The sequence below is a fragment of the Nanorana parkeri genome, unplaced genomic scaffold (assembly GCF_000935625.1).
Source record: "Nanorana parkeri isolate BGI_ZX_2015 unplaced genomic scaffold, ASM93562v1 scaffold529, whole genome shotgun sequence".
Classification (NCBI taxonomy): Eukaryota; Metazoa; Chordata; class Amphibia; order Anura; family Dicroglossidae; genus Nanorana; species Nanorana parkeri.
The window spans coordinates 878,801-901,998 of record NW_017306797.1 but is presented as its reverse complement, the minus strand read 5'-3'; the positions used below and the strand labels follow the sequence as shown (position 1 = coordinate 901,998).

At 42.8% G+C, this 23,198-nt stretch overlaps 2 protein-coding genes across 4 annotated transcripts in view; both read right to left on the bottom strand.

Annotated features, from left to right (window-relative positions):
• Positions 1-9,792, bottom strand: part of TMEM94 (transmembrane protein 94) — a 42,057-nt gene extending 32,265 nt beyond the window's left edge. For both annotated transcript variants that reach the window (XM_018561549.1, XM_018561550.1), the window contains exons 1-4: positions 9,721-9,792; positions 3,198-3,276; positions 2,986-3,099; positions 635-759 (exon numbers count right to left, since the gene is read on the bottom strand). In XM_018561549.1, the coding sequence (XP_018417051.1) occupies positions 635-759; positions 2,986-3,099; positions 3,198-3,221 (263 nt within the window). In that variant the 5' untranslated portion in view covers positions 3,222-3,276; positions 9,721-9,792. The remainder of the gene's footprint in view (positions 1-634; positions 760-2,985; positions 3,100-3,197; positions 3,277-9,720) is intronic.
• A 9,424-nt stretch (positions 9,793-19,216) lies between these two features.
• Positions 19,217-23,198, bottom strand: part of GGA3 (golgi associated, gamma adaptin ear containing, ARF binding protein 3) — a 36,568-nt gene continuing 32,586 nt past the window's right edge. For both annotated transcript variants that reach the window (XM_018561556.1, XM_018561557.1), the window contains exons 12-17: positions 22,636-22,703; positions 22,266-22,528; positions 21,910-22,139; positions 20,551-20,720; positions 20,361-20,471; positions 19,217-19,606 (exon numbers count right to left, since the gene is read on the bottom strand). In XM_018561556.1, coding sequence (XP_018417058.1) covers positions 19,496-19,606; positions 20,361-20,471; positions 20,551-20,720; positions 21,910-22,139; positions 22,266-22,528; positions 22,636-22,703 — 953 coding nt within the window. In that variant the 3' untranslated portion in view covers positions 19,217-19,495. The remainder of the gene's footprint in view (positions 19,607-20,360; positions 20,472-20,550; positions 20,721-21,909; positions 22,140-22,265; positions 22,529-22,635; positions 22,704-23,198) is intronic.

Here is a 23,198-nt window from a genome sequence, read left to right as displayed (position 1 = left end):
CTCATACACTTGGCTAACATGTGGATGTCATGTCAGAAAATTATTTGCAACTATTTTAATTCTGCATCTTTCCTTACAATATCTGTTAATCCTGCCATTAAGGGCCTTGGTCGGGCACTTCCTGTTATAGGGTTACAATGCACTGTCCCTGTCCCCCAACTGCTCTACTGGATTGTCACTCGGTCATATGCCATTCCAATGAAGGCTATGAGTGCTTGTACCCATGTATATTGCACAGGCATGGTCCACTGTTGTCACCATAAGGAAACCTGCCTCAACATGACATGTTGCAATTCCTGGATATCATGAACGTAGACAGGAAGTGGCTTTAAAGAGGTTGCAGGAGATGAGCATAGCTGATTTACATCAACAAAGGAAAAGAAAGGTAAACAAAGTGTTTTATTTAGAAATAAACTTAGTTATTGTTATTGATACACAGTGCTTTAGCAAACTTAATGTCATTTAATCAGGGTTTCCATGTGCTTTAAGTAATTGCATTCACAAAAAAACAATTTTATGGTTGCATTCTTTTAGCAACATTTTAAATAGCAACACAAGTTGCTATTTAAAATGTGTTTTGAAGTGGAATTAAAGAGCATATGTAGAAGCCGATATGAAGAACAGCCAAGCTCACCTTCCATCTGGCTGGCTACCATAACAACAGAGAAGTAGCAGTGTTGCAATCAGCATTAGCAAAGCTCCGGGCCAGTGGAAGCAAGAAGAGCGGTTTCCATGATGCAAAAAGCTTCGTCTCCAATCCTGCAGAGAAAAACACTATGTGATCTTCTTGTTTGTATAGTCATGTATTTGGACATGTGGAGAGAGAGCGCTGGACCCGTGTGATTATTCTCTTGGCGTTTCTCATCCAACAGTAGTTAAGAGATATGAATAGTGGTGATCGGGTAATGGGTGGGCAGAATCTGCAATCCAAAAGGATCTCTACGGTATCCTTGGCTTGGCAGTGAACACAGTACATGCAGGAAATATATGTACACTAATAATTGTAATCCATTAGGATCAGGAGGGCAATCAAGCAGAGTAGCCAACGCGTTTCAGGGGGTCCAAAAGACACCCTCTTTATGAGGGCATAATGAGAATAATCTTGTATGTGGGCTACAATCCCTGCAGATTGAAAGTTGTATTATGATGGAAATACAACAGGGTTAGCAGCCAGGTATTTGTTTGGGGTATCTTCATTTGAAGAGGCCAAAAAATGCAACCCTATACAAAATATAATTAGCAAGGAGAAGACATGCTTCAGCTAGATTTCTGAACATTTATCATAAAGTATACAAAAAGTATTTTAGACAAAGGAGAAAAATGGCAATAAAAAAATAGCTTTTCACAATATGGAACCCAACCTAAAGCCTTGCGACACCCTAAAGCCGCTTTCTGAGATAATGTCCTTACCGGTGGATGGGGGCTTGGGCCACCAACATGGGTTGCCCCCCGGGCAGCAGCACGTCTTCTTCTTGGTAATTATATTTTTGTGTTGAGTTCTATTATTTGTCCTCTTTGGGTAGAGAGAGGAGGGGACAGATCCTGTGTTAGATTTTTACTGCTGTCTGGAGACCTGTTGGGAAGAGTCAGCCTCACTGTTTGTTCCTTCATAACTGCTGTCAGCTGTTCTTCCAAAGGGGAACTTGTTCCTCACTTCCTGTTTCTTGTCTCTAGGACAATAAAAAGCGGAATTTTCCCCATTGTGGGCACAGAAAGCAGTAAAAACTTGACAGATTTCTACCCTTTCTACTTGTCTAAAACTAGAAAAATGTTTCAGCTGGAGTTCCACTTTAATGAATATGTCCACTAAACCTGAATTCCAGGCACAGACTAACACAGCCATGTACTCATCATTAAAAGTAATTTTAAATGCAACTAGCGTGACTACCACATTTTTTTTAATTGCCTCTTGCAATCCCCTTTAGAGCAGCACTCAGCAACAGACAGAAGTTGAATACCTAAAAGACAATCAATTGTTCTGCACACCTATGTGCTGACAAGGAACATGCTGATAGAGGAGAGAGCAGAGAGAGCAGAGAGATGAGCTCATCAGTCTGTTGCTGCTCAAATCAGAAGGCTGGGGGAAGTGTGGTGACAACACCGTATTGTCTAAGTTTAATATAAGAAGCGTGCGACCATCGTTTATCGTGTCAATCTCAGGACTGAAAAGACAGAATTGTAAATCATTTTGCATATAAAACATCTCCTGTAAATGTGTAGCCGATCATCTATGTATTCCAATGTTTGCCTGCCTAAATATATTTAATTGTTGTTAGCCTAAGTGTATATATGTGCGTATATATACTTATATGTGCACACCAAGACTTATTCCGAGAGGTAAGGCCAAGTTTCATGGCACTGCACAGTGCTATCAGTCTAACCAACTTTGTTGCTTTTTAAAAGTCCAATCGAAAGGCTCAAGGTGGGAATGTTACCAAGGAAGCCGAGCAACTCATCATCGTCATTATAATCATTAGGGGGGGGGGAATCTGTAGTTATAACTTCAGCTACTGAAATGATTTTTGCCTAGAGCTCTGCTTTAAAGAATAACTCCAGGATTTGAAAAGTAAACCCTTTCGGTGGGGCTACCCCCGCACTGCAAGGGTTACCTGTTCGTTTTTCTCTGGGGGTGGAAAAAAAAGAAGAAATACTCACCCAATCCTTGGTCCTGCGGCACTGAGCACTCACCTCTCTCATCCCACCACTTCGACTGTGGTAGGTCCCTCGGCATCTTCACGTCTAATAGACCTGTATTAGGTGTAATAACATCATGGGGCCTTAGACCACCGGAGCCCGGGGGAGAACAGGCTGAGGGGACCGAGGATCAGGTGAGTATTTCTTTTTTATTTTGACCCCCCCCCCCCCCAAAAAACAAGCAGTTAACCCTTGCCGTGTAGGGGTAGCCCCAATGCAAGGATTCATTTTTTTAAACCCTGGTGTTCCGCTTTAGACACCCTGCGTGCACAAAGGTGCAGAAAGACCTACCTTCAAGAAAGCTATTCGACTTCTCTGGTGGGAAATCAGTGTAGATAAAAGCTGCTCCCGTAAGGATGACAAAGCCTGCCGAGTGGAGAGTCCCAGACACGGCCTAAGACCATCCTGGAAAAACAAAAAAAGGGGGTACATTTGTTTCCAGGCTCAGGAAACCATACAGTGCTAACAGTACACAAAAGGTACACAGGCACAAAAGAATTAACCTGGCTCTTCTCACTGGGCTCCATCGCTCAAACCCCCTGAGAGCACTCATGTACAGGCAGGCTTCTCTGTTGTCACAACCTATAAATAGGAACATATGAAAGAGGTAAGAAAATAACAGATTCCACTGCATCCAGGTCTTATCATGTGATCTCATTCTAAAATCCATGTGACTTTATATTGAAGAATTCCGTTCCGCTAATAGTACATTGCGTGCATCTCTCACTTTGGGTGATTTATGAACACTAAAAGGCCGCAAGTGAAGTACATTATTCAACATTAGGATTGATAACCCAATCACATTATTATGCTAATGATATGCAAATCTCTAACATACTGCTGCAAAGTATTTACCAATTGGTCCAGCTCACAAAATGAAATAAAATTTCTCAGTTCTTCAATATTTCACATTTTAACCACTTCACGTCAAGAGCAAATTTCTTACAGCAGAACCCCAGTTAAAACCTTTATTAACCCTTGCAGTAGGGCTACCCTCGAACTGCAAAGGATAACTGCTCATTTATGTATAGGTTAAAAACAAAGTTATACTCACCTGATCCTCTGAGGCCACTGGCTCTTAGACCTGTCCCTGGAGTGTCTCTCCCCCTCCGCTGCAGCGGTCTAAGGTCCCTGAGTCATCATGTTTCATACACAATGTATAGGACAAGACAATGCCAAAAGACATACCATCACTGCAGCGGAGGAGGAGACAGGCTTAAAGTAGCGCTGGTCACCGCTGGCCGACTCTAAAGTTTGGTTGAGTATAACTTTTTTTTTTACCTAGACAAAAACAAGCAGTTCAGCCTTGCAGTTCGAGGGTAGCCCCACTGCAAGGGTTAATAAAAATTTGCGCTCGGAGTTCTGCTTTAACTTTTGCACACTTTAAAATTGGAATTTGAGTCTAGCAAACTGCTTAAAGCTCCCAAACAATGATATTATTTCTGAAAGCAGAGGCTGTGCAGAATAAAAAACAAAATGATAGATGAATTGTTTTTATGTTGCTCGATATTTGCTCAAATGTTTATCGAATCAATATTTTGAGGAAAAAAATACACTAAAATCAATTTCAGTGCACACAAACAACATAATATCCAATGGAGTCGTGTTGGGTAAACAGATACCAAACATGTCAAACCTTAAAATTGCACGCACCTGTGAAATGCTTAAAAGGAGAACTATGAGGCGAGTGAAAATCACTCAGCCTCAAGGTGCCCATACACTGCACGATTCTCGGGAAATCCCGCGATCGTACGAGAATCGTGCAGTGTATGGAAGGCGTGCGACCGCTTCTACTGTACGGTCGCACGTCTTCCGTCGAACCAGCAGGCTAGAAAACCCGACGGGAATCGTACGATTCTCGGCGAGTTAGTGGCCTGCTGGTTCGACAACTGCCGAACGGGGCGGTGTGCGCACGCGATGATTGCAAGTACTATCTGCCTGTCCAAGATGGGCAGATTCATTGTACGTTTTTTTAAGTACTTTACAACCCTCGCAAGACAAAAGTCTTGCGAGGGTTGTAAAGTGTATGGGCACCTTCAGAGTTCGAGCCGACGCGTGACAATGAAACAGTCACACGTCGGCTCAATAGATCGGGAAGTGAGAGAACACATACAGTCGCTCGCTCACTTCTCGATCTTCTCCCTGCAGTGACTGTCAGTCACGGCTCCCTGCAGGGATTCCCCCCTCCCCTGTCCAATCCTCCAGCGCTGACTGGCGGAACGGACAGGGGAGGGGGCGGGCACAGCTGGCATTGCCTCTATATAGGCAGAGCCAGCTGTCACTCACGCAGTTGGGTAGATCTCGACAGTAATGTCGGGATCCGTCCCGGCTGCGGCGGTCTCAGTATACCGCAAGCTCTAGCTCGCAATATACTGAGCTTTGGGTCAGGGGAGGAGGTTAGTATATCTCCTCCTGTGACCCTAAAGAGAACTATTGGGAAAAACACTTACCCAATAGTTCTCTTTTACCTTTTTTGCAATCACATAGGGGGGCTAACAAGCTCCCACTCTTTAGCTGCATACAAGTGATCAGGATGTAGGGCCTATTCACACCACATCATCTCCGGACCTGATTGTTTCCGGACCCAAAATGAATCCTAATGTATCCCTATGCTATTTCTGCCCTCTTTTCACACAACATACTCCTCGTCTCATTTTGTCTGGTCTGGAATGCATAGAAACGCATCAAAAACACTTACAATTGCACCTGTAACAGCATTTTAAGCTAAAAAACAAACAAACAACGTCCTGAAAGTGGCAAAATCGCAGCAACAACACGGCAAAACACAATGCACTGCGTTCCAGATCTGGTCCGGAAAATGGTGTGAACCTGCCCGTACACCTGTATGTGACAGTCGGGTGCCGGCTGAAGTGATCGGTATCAAGATCATGGCAGCCACAGCAGCTGTGATCTTGGTATAATCACTTCAGGAACTTGCCAGCTATATATGCATCGCCGTCCTGAATTTGTCATATGAAGAAGTCCTATGTAAACCCAATCACTAAACATTCATATAACATGGAACTTCAAAAGGAATTTCCAATATTTGAAAAATCGTCAGACTTCATTGAAATGACATGAAGTTCTTTGTTCAGGCACTTCCGGTAGTGTGACAATGTTCTTATCCTGTCCTCCAATTGTATTGCTACTTTGTCACCCTGACACACAGGCTATCAATAGAGACTACAAGTAGCTGTTTCTACACAAATTAGGCCGTCACATTTATTTGATGTCACCATCAGAAAACCCGTCAGAGAAATAAGTGTTATTCCAACTCGGCTGCAAAAGTGGAAATACACTTTAGGTGAAAAGTCCATGGTCCGGGTAACGGGACAAACAGGAGACAGCTACTCTAGCTATGCCTCCTATGGGACAACGAGAACGTGGCCATCAGCACATACTGTGTTTCCCCGAAAATAAGACCTAGTACAATTTTTGGGAATTGCTAAAATATAAGACCTACCCCGAAAATAAGATCTAGTTGTGACCATTAACAGGGCCGGTGGTGGCATAAGGGGGAACTTGAAGAGCCGCGGGAGAGAATCAGCGGTGCCAACAAAGCCAGCGCTAGAGGAAGCGAGGCAGCACCGGAGCAGAGCCGCATAAGCTGATGCTTCCTCTAAAGCATACGTGTCAAACTCAAGGCCCGCGGGCCAGGATCGGCCCACGATGGAATTATATTTAGCCCGCATGATAATATTGAATTATTATTAGATCTGGCTGCCGGTATATTGCCCACACTATTAGAACTGCAAGTCCCACAATGCACATGGGCGCCAGGCAGCCGACAGATTGTGTCCATAAAGGCCAGTGTTCTACCGAAAGCTCCAAGTGTCCCCAGGATTGGCATCCCCTCCGCCATAAAGGTGGCCGCCGATCGGCGGCTGCCATCTTTAAAGCTGGAAGTGCCCTGCGGCTTCTGTAGGAAAGGCCCGCGGCTGTCCCTGCCTTGCCAGACCTCAGAGCACGGATGAAGAGCTTATGGGGCCTGCGCAATGAGGAGAGAAAGCAGGGGAAGAATCCACATAAGCGGGCACCATTTTCTTTGTACTGTGTGATATACTGTATAGGCCGCGGTATTATACTGTGTGATATACTGTATAGGCCGCGGTATTATACTGTGTGATATACTGTATAGGCCGCGGTATTATACTGTGTGATATACTGTATAGGCCGCGGTATTATGCTGCGTGATATACTGTGTAGGTTTGCCGTATTATACTGTGTGATATACTGTATAGGTTTGCCGTATTATACTGTGTGATATACTGTATAGGTTTGCCGTATTATACTGTGTGATATACTGTATAGGTTTGCCGTATTATACTGTGTGTTCAATTTGTTTTCAATAAACACTGAACTAGCCCAGCCCTTGACTTGGAGCATTTTTTAAATTTTGGCCCACTGTGTATTTGAGTTTGAGACCCCTGCTCCATAGCGTCGGCTCCTGTCACAGGCGGAGTGATACCAAATGCACTCTGCCTGTGAGGAATCGATTGAGCGAAGCGCGCTGTGCTCATTCTGGCCAGCGATTGGTTACCAAAGTCTGTTGTACATGAATAAAGTGTGGATTGTTGTACATTCAAAAAAAAATAAGACCTACCCCGAAAAAAAGACCTAGTGTGTTTTTTGAGCCAAAAAAAATATAAGACAGTGTCTTAAGGTGCCCATACACCTGCCGATTATCATACGATTATCACGTGTGATCCAGCGATCGTACGATAATCAGCAGGTGTATGGGCAGCGTGCGACCGCATCTACTGTACGGTGGCACGACTTTCATCTTCCTAGCACGCTGGAAAACCTGCCGAAAAATCAAACGATTTTCGGCGGGTTGGTAGCTTGCTCGGAAGACGAAAGCCGCAAGAGCACACTGCCCGCTCAGCGTTGCAATCATCAGCAAGCCCTCCCCTCAGCGGGGAGGGCTTGCGATGATCGCAAGTACGACATGCCAGTCCAAGATGGGCAGGTCGAATGAAATTTTAATGACCTTACAACCATCGCACAACGAAAGTCGTGCGATGGTTGTAAGGTGTATGGGCAGCTTTATTTTCGGGGAAAGGAAACACGGTAGCACATAGCCAAGATACGAAAGGCAGTTCCTGCTGACTGACAGAGCCAAGAAGGTTAGATGACAGCAAGACAGTACAAGACAGCAGGAGAGATTTACTCCTGGGCGGAAGCAACAGATGGCTCAGGATGTAAATTACATAAGAAGCTGAAGTCTGTTGGACTTTATAAATTAGGAAACATAATCTTAAAAATGTCCAACAGTCATTATCCATATCAAAATCAAATAATCTATAAATTGACAAGCTGTGCGGATTCACACGCGGTTCGAGTCGGCTTTATTCAGACGCAGCAGACATTGATCTGGATATACTTTATACAATTCCTCCAGTGTTTATATGTAGCTGTAAACATGTCCAACACGTTCAGATGATCTAATCTGCCCCGGACGCACAGATTTCTATTTCTCCAAACGCAGCTAAACTGCCTACCATTTAAAAGAATCAGAAGGAGACAAAGGAAATTGCGATGATCCTCAGAGCCATCCAGTGGCAGGATTACAATTATTTATATAGAGCCACCATATTCCGCAGCGCTGTACAAGCAGAAATGCTGTGCGAGCGTATAGCTGGGAGGACGATTCATAAATCAGCCCCTTGATTAATATTTCGATTGTTAGAGACAATTGGCATGAATTTCGTGGCAATAAAATATGACAGAGCCTGTGGTGATGGGCTTTGGTTCAGGTCAGAACCTCTTCTCCCCCCCATACAAATCTATGGGGAGGCAAAAGCAGCTTGAAGCAGGTCAAATGCAAGTCAGACGTAGGTCAGCTGGAGGTCAAATCTACCTGTCAATGAATTCTGAATGATCTCAAACTGACGTCACAACTATACTTCATTTGAAGCCCAAAGACAATCAACAAAGGCCCAAAAACTGCATGCGTTTTCTGCTAAATGTCAACACACATGGAAACAAGCATGTCGGTTTTTGAATACCCAAAAGGTCGGAATGAGGCCAATACTTAGGAAGACAATTAAACCCAAAGACACACCAAAAGCAGAAATCAAATGTCTGTAAATATCGCCCAAAACTGAAACTCCTTCAATTATTTAGAGTTTGAGTAAAAACATCTGCTTGGTGCCATCTCACAGCGAAGCTCCTAGAAGTCACACTTGCCTTGTCAATCACAAACTGGCTCAGAGGTTAGCACTGCTGCCTTGCAATATGTGGTCCTCAGTTCAAAACCGGGCCATGTGCCATCTGCATGGAGTTTGCATATTCTCCCTGCACTTGTGATGGTACTCCAGTTTCCTCCCTTTCTAGGTTAATTGGCTCCAGTCTAAATTGGCCCTAGTATGTATGTGCGATAGAGTCTAAGCTCCTGGAGGGACTGCAGTGTATGTAAAGTTTTCTGCAACTTGTTGCCCCTCCAAGCTCCCCTGGAAAGAATTTGTCAGTGTCAGTCCAATCAGCCGCATCCGGGGCATTCCCCACCACCATCAGCATGTAAACAAAGCGTTGGGATTCTGGTGACATCACTGACCTTATATGGACACCTTATATGGACATTAGTAATATGACCATTCAGGTCACCAGCACCCGGACCCTTTGTTTACATGCTGCTGCACTGACAGATTTCTTCCAGGAGAAACCGAGCTGGACCGTAGTCAGCGCTATGTAAATACCTATAATAAACAAATTGCAGATCTGATCTATTACATAGATAATATATGAGAAGAGAATTTTGATTGATTTTAGGCAGTCTCAATGCCTCCACACCAGACATGTCCTATTTCTGCAGAGCAGACCCCTATGTGCCCATTAGGATAAATCACACCATCCATGGATTGTTATTTGCTATATAAATTCCCCACATGCATCCAACTAATCCTCTGCAGAAACCAGTGACAGCCGCAGTGCCGCCTCATTACCATTCCCTCTGTGACAGCCGAGTCCCCTCTGTCATGTCTGACCTCCACACACCCCGCCATGACAGGTCTTCACATTACCCACCGCTACAAGTCCCCCTTCACCGCTCACCACCGGCCACCTCCAGGCTGAGCTGCTACAATACTTCCGGCACACAGTAAGAATTCTGCAGATGAAACGCCTTACGTCATCACGCCGTGTGCGATAGAACGCTGGCAGCGTGAAGCGTGCGGCGCCATCTTATGTGTGGGCACTCACTGTTCTAATGAGAGAAGTACCGGTATGCTAGGTGTATGGGAAGTTCTTCAAACTTCAAAAATACTGACTTATTCTCACAGAGTGACATCATACCAGCTGCATTTCTTACTGCAGTTACTCCCTATCTTTGTTAAATAAAAAAGTAATCAAGCAGACTCGCAGCTATGATATAAATCTAACATCTGAGGCATGTTCAGGACAGTCCATTGCCAAGTTCTGAGTAGCTGTTCTGCAGCACTTCAGTTCGCTGCAGCAGCTTCACTGAACGATTCCTCTGCACAGTGCTAAGCAATATGGTGGAGTATAAGATAGCAGTGCTGAGCGCTGACTTACAGCACAGCATTCAGCAGCGGTTTGCTAACTCGCAGCGGCTGAGCAACTAAACAAGTCTCTGCATGTATGTCCAGTGCTGCCTGTAGCCTCATGGTGTGCCTCTACTCCCATGATGCAATGCGTGGTGACAGAGCAACGTATGTGTGGGCCTGGGTTTTGCCATATGTGGGTTGATCTCGTGGCTTGCTGTCAGATATTTTTGATTTGCTGGATTCATTTTGTGATAGCAAGTACACTGTGACATCTAAGTTTTTTTTTCTGTGGTCCATGGCTAGATTGTTTGCAGCATGACAGTTACTTCTTACTGTGTGTTGATGATCGCAAGTACGATCTGCCTGTCCAAGATGGGCTGATCGTACGAGCTTTTAATTAGCTTACGACCATCGCAAGGTGTATGGGCACCTTTACTTTCCTTTTGCTCCTGCACCTCTCAGTTGAAGCTGTGGGTTAATGGAACTGTAGCTTACACAAGGCTATGGACCCCTGTGCAACAACACTGATTGGCCCCAAGCTGGCACATGAAGTGAGTCACATGCTCCTTCTTCCCCAGAAGTATCTAGTATTTGCTTCACCTCCCAGCACTGAATGGAAGAGCAGGGGAAGAAATGAAAGATTAGTATATACGGAGTTGGGGGTTAAAGCAAAAATGTTTTACTCCAGCTTTAACCAAACCTGCTATTTCATGTTGTGGTGAGTAAAAGTGTGTTAAATTTCCTGCCTGCTCTTAAGGGATCACTGGCATCATTTCCACTAACAATTAGTTTTTTTTTTGAGAAACATTTTCTGCATTTAGCACACAAGAACAGTTTCTCTTCTGTATGGATGGATTGATGTCGCAAGGTTGGTCTTGGTGGTGAGTGTCCTCACTGCTGAAAAGCCCTTCCCCTGTTCTGTGTACAGGAAATGTTTCACCATCCACGGTTTCTCTTTTGTATGGTTAGTGAAACATTTCCCACACACAGTGCAGGGGAAGGGCTTTTCAGCAGTGCGAACTCTCACCACCAAGACCAACCTTGCGACACATCAATCCATCCACACAGATGAGAAACCGTTCCCGTATTCTAAGCACAGGAAATAGTTTCTCAAGAAAATCATCCCTCCTGATTAAGGCTGCAACTAACAATTATTTTCATAAGCAATTAGGTGGCTGATTATTTTTTTGATGAATCAGTTAAAATAAAAAATGAAATACCATCTTTTATTTAAAATTTAAATGCATATGTGGAGTGTTAAAAATATAAAGTTTACATTGGAATAAAACTGCATGGCCATTTTTTGCAATCCCACCTCACCGGAATGCACGGCATTGCAGTACCACGCATTCCAGCGCAGGCAATCACACTGCAGGCAGGAGGTGTGTTTGGGGTGCCATTGAAGTGAATGGCACCACATGGCAACGCACATACCGCAGCAGAATTTTTTAAGGCCAAAACTTTACCCACCGAATTTATAGATTTTTAAAAAAAAATTGCATGTATTATATTAAACATTTTAATTAGTTTCATGGATTTAAAATAATCTGAATTGTAAAACTCCAACCAATATAATAAAATAACCAAACTTTTTTTTAAATGACATTACCAAACTTGGACAAAAAATACAATTGTGTATATATATATAAAAGCCGGGTCATCAGTTTAGAGTTAACCATGAATATTGGCCTGAGATTTATTGCTCTAGGGACGCCCGATCGCTTGCAGGAGCTGCGGGTGTGCGCCCCCCCCCACCTCCGCGCTGCCAGTCCAGAGGTCCGCTGTCCCCGGTGGGACCAGCGATGCTCTCAGTGGAGATCAGTACACGATCTCCCTTTGACCTCTTCTCAGTCCTCGAATGCAGGAAGTGATGTATATTACATCACTTCCTGCATTCACTGTCACTGTCCGGTACAGAACACTGGTGGGAAGCTGGTGAAGCAGATCTCTGCTTCATCAGCTTCTCTGCGAGTCCCTAGGTGACATTAGGGGTCTTAGAGACCACTGATGTCTCCATAAAGAGGACCTCTCATGTGAATTGGCTATCACATACCCCTATGTGATAGCAATAAAGTAAAAATGAAAGCATAAAAAAAAAATAAAGAAGCTAAAAAATAGTCACAAGTAAAAAAAAACAGTAAAACACAAAAAATGTTTTAAAGTCCCCCGCCCCCCACATACACCCGCAAACATGCGTCGGGTGCGCCAACGTGCCGCAAACATCGGAATAAGAGCAATAATTTTAGGGGCATTAATTACTGATAACATTAAACTGATGAGCAGTAAAAGCTTTTAATGCATCGCCCATGGCCAATTTTGGGTGTGGCCGTTTTCTGCAATTTCACGGGGGCGCGCAATTTTAAAGCTTGACATGTTTGGTGTCTGTTTACCCGACGTGACCCCGTCTTTTATATTCTACTAAAAAATTGGGGTGATAATAAATGTTTCATAACATTTCATGGGAAAATACAAAAAAATACAAAATTTAGGTTTACTTTTTTTGTTATATAGTAAAAAATAAAACCCCCAGTGGTGATTAAATACCACCAAAGAAAGCTCTATGTGTCCCAAACAAAATGGTATAAAATTCATTTCAGTACAGCGTTGCATGACGGAATAAATGTCAGTCAAAGTAGCGCAGCGCTGAATACTGAAAAATGGCCTCCACAGGAAGGGGGTTTAACACCGCGGTCATCAAATGGTTAAAACTGAAATAAACTGAAACTCAGTAAGGGGCGTACCATAAGTGTGTTAATGAACATAGATTGGTTTCAGTTGTGTCAGTATAGAAATGACTCTACAGGTGTCCATCCATTGTTAGATTTTCGTTCGGAAATTGTACACAACGATTTTTTTAATGAAAATCGAACAGGTAATGGTACAGCACCAATGAATGAGGGATGAGGATGAACACAGCACATGTGCAAAAGGAAAGATAATACTATATTCAAACAAATACTTCCTCTGCGTAGGTCAAACGATTATTTCTGTCTTTTGTCAAAAATTTGTTGGTTAGTATGGCTAACAAACAATTTCCAAACTCAACATTTGACTATGCTTGATGGGGAATTCTAGGTGTAATCGAACGAGCGTTTGCGGCACAAACAAAACCGTTCAAACGGAAATCTAACAATGTATGCCCACCTTAAAGGTGCCCATACACCTAAAGCTGCCCACACACCTTACAATTTATCTGCAGATTTTCTGTGGTCAGATGGAAAAAGTGCAACAGATTGGCACAGGTGGAGATTACTCCATCCACACACTTAAGTGTAGATGGAGGAATCTGTTGCACCTTTTCCATCTGACCACAGAAAATCTGCAGATAATTGTAAGGTGTGTGGCCATCTTCAGTCTACAGGTTAGTTTCAGGTGTGTCAGCATAGTTCTGATTTTAAGTCTTCAGATTGACTCCAGGTGTGTCATTATGGTTCTGAGTCTACAGACTGGTTTCAGGTGTGTTAAGGTGCCCATACACCTTACAATTATCTGCAGATTTTCTGTGGTCAGATGGAAAAAGTGCAACAGATTGGCCCAGGTGGAGATTACTCCATCCACACAGTTAAGTGTAGATGGAGAAATCTGTTTCCACCTTTTGCATCTGACCACAGATAATCTGCAGATAATTGTAAGGTGTTTGGCCACCTTTAGTCTGGTTATGATTCAAAGTCTCCACTCGTTGGTTTACAATGAGTCAGTATGGTACTGATTCTGCGTCTATAGATTGGTGTCAGTATGGTTCTGATTCTGTGTCTACATATAGGTATCAGGTGTGTCAGTATGGTTCTGATTGAGTCTATAGATTGGTATCAGGTGTGTCAGTATGGTTCTGATTCTGAGTCTATAGATTGGTATGAGGTGTGTCAGTATGGTTCTGATTCTATAGATTGGTATCAGGTGTGTCAGTATGGTTCTGATTCTGAGTCCACAGTTTGGTATCAGGTGTGTCAGTATGGTTCTGAGTCTATAGATTGGTATGAGGTGTGTCAGTATGGTTCTGATTCTATAGATTGGTATCAGGAGTGTCAGTATGGTTCTGATTCTGAGTCCACAGTTTGGTATCAGGTGTGTCAGTATGGTTCTGATTCTGAGTCCACAGATTGGTATCAGGTGTGTCAGTATGGTTCTGATTCTAAATCTACAGATTGGTATCAGGTGTGTCAGTATGGTTCTGATTCTGAGTCTTCAGATTGGTACCAGGTGTGTCAGTATGGTTCTGATTCTGAGTCTTCAGATTGGTACCAGGTGTGTCAGTATGGTTCTGATTCTGAGTCTTCAGATTAGTACCAGGTGTGTCAGTATGGTTCTGAGTCTACAGATTGGTATCATGTGTGTCAGTATGGTTCTGATTCTGAGTCTACAGATTGGTATCAGGTGTGTCAGTATGGTTCTGATTCTGAGTCTACAGATTGGTATCAGGTGTGTCAGTATGGTTCTGATTCTGAGTCCACAGATTGGTATCAGGTGTGTCAGTATGGTTCTGATTCTGAGTCTACAGATTGGTATGAGGTGTGTCAGTATGGTTCTGATTCTGAGTCTATAGATTGGTTTCAGGTGTGTCAGTATGGTTCTGATTCTGAGTCTACAGATTGGTATGAGGTGTGTCAGTATGGTTCTGATTCTGAGTCTACAGATTGGTATGAGGTGTGTCAGTATGGTTCTGAGTCTACAGATTGGTATTAGGTGTGTCAGTATGGTTCTGATTCTGAGTCCACAGATTGGTATCAGGTATGTCAGTATGGTTCTGATTCCGAGTCTACAGATTGGTATGAGGTGTGTCAGTATGGTTCTGAGTCTACAGATTGGTATCAGGTGTACAAGTATGGTTCTAATTATATGTCTACAAATTGTCTTCAGGTGTGTCAGTAGAGTTCTAGCAAGTTGTCGGTTCTTATACCTGATATGGATCACAGCTGTGGAAGATGATATTTTAGGTGGCATGGTTCTATAACTGCATCATAGAGTAGAATAGGGATACAACACAACACAACGCATGTAGGATTTCCTCAATACTTCACATAAAGGTAAGTCTGATATCTGTAACTCTACAGTAGTATTCAATACTTAGACAGGTATAGTCCGAGAAGTAGCGTAGGAAAGTATATTACTTCATACACCTTCAGAGCAGATAAACTCCCACAATCAATACACGGTTAAACCTGTATTACCTCATACAGGCGTAAAGTTCTCATGTATGGTGTGCAGGCTTTAAGCAGTATGTGAATCACATAAGGGAGACTGGTTCATCTCAGTAACCCCCGTCAGACATGTTCTCAGATTGAATGGTGGAAGATATTATTGGATGTTACATAAGTCAAAACTTGCGGTTAGCTGTGTTGATGGAGGCGAAGGATACCATCTTTATAGAGATAGCGTAGCGTAGCAAGGTTGTAGGATGGAGGGGGTTAAGGGAATAGTGTTAGTAGTCCAGTGGAGTGATTCCCCAGTCAGTGTAGCAGTAAGTAGCTCAATCTTCTTTGTAGCAATAGAGCAGTGTAGCAAGCAGGATTTGTAGTCCAGGGAAGTTGTCTCAGCTGTCTGTGGGGCTGTCATGAATACGCGCGGTTTGTCCGTACGGAGGGAAATGCTCAGCGCCCACAATTCCCAGACGCTGAGCATTTATAAAAACCCCGCCTTTAACCTGACAGCCAGGTAGAGGGAGGAGGAGCAGCGTGACGCCGTGGGAGAAGGCGGCATTGGACACTGTTCCTCGAGGACAGGTAAGTCTGTTACATAAGGGCTTGTTTACACCAGCCATCCGCACTAAACACATGGCTGCTGATGTGCGCTAAGAGGAACAATACTGACGCGCCAATCTTAGAGCACCGCTGTTTAATTTTTTTTTGCTCAAATTTTATTAAAATGTAACATTTCATTTAGTTGTATTCACCACAGCGGTGTTGCAATGCAGTGATTTGCATTGCAGAACAATACACTGAAAAAAAGGACTGCATGCCATACTTTCAAGCATACCACCGCAAGGCTGTGGTGTAAACTGACCTGATTGCGTTTTGCCTTGTCTATGCATAGGGCAAAGCTGCCAGCACAGCCCCAACATGGTTTAAACAAGCCCTTAATATGTCTTTTAAAGGGCCCTTGTCTCATCTGCATCATTTACCCACCTAATATGGGTTTGCACTGTTTCCGTCACTAATTTGTGTGAAAGCACATGTTGCTGTCTATATCGTCTTCATCTTTGTGTTTACCAATGTTACAAATTAACAGTTTTCTGACAAAAAAACATCTGTATTTGTGATTTTGTGGGCATACAACTCAAACCCAAGTATGTACAACATGTCCAGCATCACGAAGGTACTGCACTCCCACATCTAGTCGATCTTCCAACACCAACATCTTTAATACTGAATAGGTAGTAGTAGTTTGCTACATTTGACTGGGCTTGGTTCATTTTGAAGAGGGTTTTAGCACTTATCCAAGCGGCTTCCAATGCTCAAATGAGTGTCAGAAACATACAGTGGTGCTATGAAGTCTGAGCAGGTGTTAACCGTTCGATCTACATGGATGAAAGTGTGAATTGTTTTCAGATCGCCAAAGTAAATGTTAAAACTGCATAATATGATGTGATGTCGAAGGCCCCCACCCCTGGTTTCACAACTTATCAGACCTCCAGGCATGTTCTTGGAAAACAATCAACAGCTACCTTGGCACATTCCTTAACACCATAGTAATTAGATTAATATGACTGCGCTGCCCATTTGATATAGATGCCAGGGTATGGTACTGATACTCATTAGAACTGATGAATCCACTTGGATGAGTCATATCTTCAGCATTGTAAAAAAAAAAAAGTCCAGTTGAAACGGACAAAATAATGCTAGTTTTATTGTAACCTGGATAAATGAGAACCCTCACAGACATATTGGGGGGAACTTATCAAAACTGGAGCAGACAAAATCTGGAGCAGTTGCCCATGGCAACCAATCAGCTTTTCTCTTCTGTTTGTTCAGTTAAGATCTGAAAATGAAAGAGAGAAGCTGCTTGGTTGCCACGCACAGCTGCTCCAGATTTTGTCCGCTCCAGTTTTGATCAATTCCCCTCATTCAGTATTGGATAGGGTCTTGTGTGATCAGTGAGATGGTATTTACAATCACAACCTTCTTCTGTTTTATTTTTCTTATCATTCATAGATCATAATGTGCCCGTTAGGGCCCTAACTGGAGGATGGTGTGTGCTTATTAAAAGATTATATTTCCATTGTTTGGTGGAACTTACAACGTAGATTCTATTTTAGGGAAAAAAATAGAGGTTAAGTCAAGAATCCAAAAGCAAACAAGACAAATACTTTATTAAACATGCAGACTTCAGCTTCTACACAACACTCACACTGCAGATTTGTAGTCTGTTACCATGTATTTGAAATAAACACATATGACAGTAGTCTTTAGTATCCTTAAACAGGACTTCAAGTCTGTCTGGTGGGAGAGGAACAGATTTTCAGGCTATGTATACAGTACAGTTTTCTTGACAAGAATGCAGTGGGGCTAATTAATGACAACTAAAAAAAATTGCGGAGCTGTTGCCTATAGCAACCAATCTGCTTTGCTCTGAAATGAGAAGCCTGATTCAGTGCCAGTGGTAATGACTTAACCTTTCTCCAGTTTCCATAAACTGCCCACTGTGCTTATAAGATAAACCTTTCTTTCAGAGCAATTGCAAAAAGTCACTCGTCATAGAAGAAAGAGTATGCTGTGATTTGGTCCCTATAGTTCACCGTATAAAGGACTGGCCTATATATTCAAACAAGATGATAGTATGATAATCTTTAATCAACCATATTTCATCCTCTATTAGGCCAAAGACAAGCTGATGTACAGAACACTGACCTTTTCATTAACAGAGGCGTCTACAAAGTATGAAATGTTTATACTTTCTTCCGTGACACTAACCTCTATTTCAGAAACTTGTATATAACTAGATTCCATAAAATATCTCCAACAGTTACTTTGTTTTTGTTCTAAACGCATTCTCATATAAACAAATGCATAAATCTACAGGAATGTTCATACTTATCTTAACAGATAGTGAAGGCAAACGTTATTGGCTTTGAGAGAACAGGAACATGTCAAACTAAGAAAAAAAAACAAGTCTTTGGTCTCTTGAGAGTAAATTCGACTGCCAAGACCTCTAAGATAACCAGTATAATTATCCAAAAGAGATTTTTTTTATATATGTGTCTTTGTAGTTGCTCTGCCTTTCCTGTTCTGAGCTGAAGTCAAATCTACCTGTAGTAATAAGAATTTCCTCTCCAGAATAGTGCTTACCTCTGGCTGAGTATTCTCCACTTTACACTCCTACACCGTGCCTTTGGCTGTGCAGCATTTAAATCCTTCCTGGACTCTGCAATCTGAATTTACATGCATGGGCAGTGACCTGAGAGATAAATGGACTACCTGTTCCCTTGAAACCTAGCAGGGGGATGAGCAGTTCTTTAATCCATAGGGTGAACCGTGCACAGTAGCTCTTAAATTACTGTCTCCAGAGAGACTGTAAAAGCTGTCTGCCCATAGCGTTGTGAAGTGTCAAATACTCAGTGTGATGTAAGTACTTCTGTTGACGTTGACATATTTGCTCATGCAGGGTCACATATTTACTCAAAACCTGTCAGGATGGTTGTTTTAGCATCAGAACTGAGGTACCCATCGAGTAAAGGAGGCTGCCATTGCCTAGTGCTTGGAAACAAGTTAAAAGGGAGGGCATGCACATCATTTTGTCTGATTCCGTCAAGCTGTAATCTGCTTTACGAATGGCATTGTACCTGGGAGTCCGGTATAGGAAGCCTACTGTGCTGGATGGTTCTGTCAGGTTCCTTCCATCCAACCAGGTACTTTTTGAAGAGGCAATATCAACTTGTGACTGTATTTGCCCTTAATGTCTTCACAAGTGAGAAAAACAGATTAGTTGTATATATGTTTCTACAATACAATACAAAAAAAAAAGTAGAATAATACTGTAAAAAAAATGTATAAACATATGTCAAAGCCTCTGTGTCTTTTACCAATCAACTGTCTTTCCAGCAGCAATGGTTTAGACAAAAGAAAGGCTGGCATATCATTACACAACAGTAGTATGAATGCTTTAGAAGCTCTGGACACTAAAGGGAAATGACTGAGTCCACTCGGGAGAGTACAAATAAAGTGCTGTGAGGGTCTCAATCACTCCCACTATATCCAGCTTTTCACTGCCCAGATGTTTCGGACGTGTAAACAACCTGTATACTGAAGCAATATCACTTCTCATTTCCTATCACAGTCTGAAGATGACAACAGAAATTAGGGTCATAGTTTTCCCCACAGATCTGGGCTCGGAAACTGGTCCACTTCCCCCACCTCTGTGCTGAACTCTTCTCCCAGTGTAAATGATAGCTTATACCTGAGCCGCACTTTTTCCTGTCAGGGAAAGAGAACAAAATCAATGTCTGTCTTTGCTGGTGTAACAATATTGAGGAAACAAGGTTCACAAACTTTTCCATAAACCTCACCAGCCGTGCTTGTTTTATGGATTTACTCACAAAGGGTTCGGAAATCTTGGAACTAAAGCTGGCCATACACTGTGCAAATTTAATCCGCTTCATCAGGAATTGCCCAAAATTGGCACAGTGGATGCTGCTATCAGCATCCCTCGATCAGCTGATCAAAGGAGCCAGTCAGAAGATGTTTGTACGAACAGAGCCAGCGGGGAATGAGCTGCTGGCTCTCTCCAGGTATTCTGACAGTGACTGGCAGAACACTATAGAAACAGAAGGGATTCCTCGATCATGCGCTCATAGCGTGGATGGAGGAATCTGCTCTATTTGTTTCGTTCAGCCCACGGGTTTAACAAAAACCATAGAGCAGTGTATGGCCAGCTTTAGTTCAATCCATGATTATACTCAGTTGCTTCCTAAATGGAAATCCACAAACTGTGCACTGTTGATGACCTTTGAGGACCTATCCAACCAAATATCTTTTTACACAGCTTCAAAAAGCTCCTGTCTTTTTGAATGAGGTAGTCGATAATGCCTTATAAAACAAAAGTTTATCTAAACTGGTCCAATAAAAGGTCATATTTGCAGAACTGCTGGGAATAGATGACACATTCAGGAAAATCAAATGATTGTAGGAATTTTCACCTAAAGTCAGGAAATGTCCATTTTTTTTTTACCTTGAGTGGGTTTGCCAGTAACATGACTTGTGTGATTGATGCAGGGGGTAGAATGGGATTGAATGCTGCCATCTCTGTCCCAGAAGGAGGCTGTAACTTCACCTTCATTGTCTATAACGGCAAGAAATGGATTTTAATAGGCTTACTGTCGCAGAAAAACAGCATGCCGAGTCATGCGATGCATAAATACCTTGGGAACTGCTGCCTGGAAAATAATATTTTGTATAGGTAGAGGTGCTGTGTTCAGCATAGAGATCACTACAACCAAAACATCTGGACGGTCAGGTGGGCAGTCCTTGGCAAAGTGCAGCAGAATGCGGAAGCCATTCTTATCATAAGCAGTCACTGGAAGGAAGGAACCTAAAAGGCCATTATTAATCATTTAAGTGTTTGTACTCAATGTGGAAGATCACTGCCTACAAAGCAGACATTCTCTTTATTTGTAGTTATTCGCATAGTAGCACTAAAATAAACAACCTATTATGTTTCAGCTTCTTCTCACCAGGTTGGCCACATGTACACCTAGTGAATATTGAACCGATGAGAAGTGGCTCAATTACTTTATAAGATTGTTTAACTTATTCACAAGAGGGTCAGCAATTTTGTACTTTTGAGAGAGTCAACAAAAAGCTCTAAGGGCCCGTTCACACCTAAGCGTAACGTCAATCGCATGATACGGTGTAAATGATGAACGCTATTTCACAATCCACTTGACATGCATTACAGTGCACTAGGTGTGTTGACATTCATTTGAGAGGCAGTATAACGCAATGCTGTGCGATGCACGGTACAGTGATGCAGTAGTGCATAAACTTATTTTTTCCACCACACGATATTGCGGTACCGCGCACTGCATTGCAGGGCAGATGGGAGGGGTGCTATTCAAATGGTAACGTAAGCTAGGTGCATTTCGTGATTGACGCTGGATTGCATCGATGGAGCCATTTAAATTTTTTTTTTATTAAAGGAATAGTCAAAAAAAGGTTTTTTTCTTTTCAATTAAAGGATTTTATCAAAAGTCTGGACTTTGTAATAACTATTTTATTTAACCCTTTAGTGAATGTGTAGGGGTACAAGTACCCCATACTCATTCACAAGGGGGGGGGGCATCTGGGTGCCCCCCTTATTAAGCCCTTTTGCCCGCAGACCCCCACAACCACCGGGTCAGGGCTGTGGGGAAGAGGCCCTTGTCCCCATCGGCATGGGGACACGCTCCCAATGCAGAGGGCACGTGGCCTGGTAAGGAGGCGCAGGGAGGGGGTGCTCGATCGCCCCCCCCCTCCTTTCCTGCTCTGTTTGCAACTAAATTTCGTCCAACAAACAAAATTTCGTACAGACTACCGCTAACGAATTTCGGAATCGAAAATTCGGATTTGTTTGCATGCGTTATATCTGTAATTTGGAAACATCCGAATGTCTGAAATTTCGTCCGAATATCGATTCGGAACGAAACGAATCGCACATGTCTACTGCACACCAGTGGCTGTACGAGACCGCACTGCCGGTGTGAAAGGACCCTAATCGACAAAGACATATTCATGCTACTCACTTGTTTTTATTGTTTCCAGCAGCACTATCACATTTGCCAAGGATATATGTGAGCCTTTCTGGGGGCTTTCCTGCTGATGGGATGGAAAAATGAAGTTACCAGGGGCCACAGGCACAGAACAATATGGAGAAGGAGGAGTTACGGTTGCAACAGGATTTAGAGGTTTCACCACTGCAAAGGTGGGCATGGCATTCAAAGCAACAGAAGAGCCCGTGGTCTTTGCTGATGCCCTAAAAAGGTAAAAAGAGATTGAGATGATCAATTTTTGTTGATTCTACAGTATTCAACAATGTTCATATAAAATTATCTCTGCCAAGAAAATGCTAAGCTCCCAATGTTTTTTATGGCAAACGTACCCTTTTGCTTCCTGTAGTAGCTGCTGTCCAAGCACTTCTAGTTCATGTAGCACAATCCCCCCAGCAGGAGGAGCAGGGGATGGTACAGCTGTAGATAATACCGGGGCAGCATTAAACAATGGAGGATACGTAGTGGGAGTGGACTGCGATGTAAAAGTTAGGGCAACAATGGGATTTGCTGGCTGTGCTAGCAAAGGGATGGCTTTGGTGATCACAGGATCCAGTGTAGGTACTGTGAAGAAATCAATATCTTGACTGTCCACCTGTACAAAGAGTTACATGTCAGTTGAGACAGATGTACTGTAGACAACCCGTGCACTAGAATGAAGTAGCATGTCAATTATTATAAAAAGAAGATACAGGTTATTACCTGGAACATATTGCACTTGGAGTCTGAAGTTAATTCTGGGGCTCCATTTGAAGAAGGATCATCCAGACCTAAGTGTGGGGGTCAAGAAAAAGACATCCCAAATGAAAATTACAAAGTGTAATAGGGCAACACATAGACGGTATCTTTTTTTTTTTACTAACAGCCCAAAATATTTGTACAGAGCGAGAAAGTATTAGAACAGAGGTGGGCAACTCCGGCCCTCCGGCTGAGCTTTGACTACAAATCCCAACATACCTCTGCCTCTGGGAGTCATGCCTATAACTGTCAGTTTTGCAAAGCGTCATGGGACTTGTAATTTCACAACAGCTGGAGGGCCGGAGTTGCCCACTCCTGTATTAGAAGCTCTTAAAGGCTTTTAATTGCTGTCTAAATCATCACTGCAAAGATCCCTGGGTGATAGGATGTCAGTTTGACTGTAAAGGGAAATATCCCTAAGGGGGAATACAGACCATAATAAAATGCCAGCAAAGGTTCCAACTCTAAGCTACTGTATCCAAAACAATAATAAATAAAATATTCAAAAGCATTTTCACACCATTTTT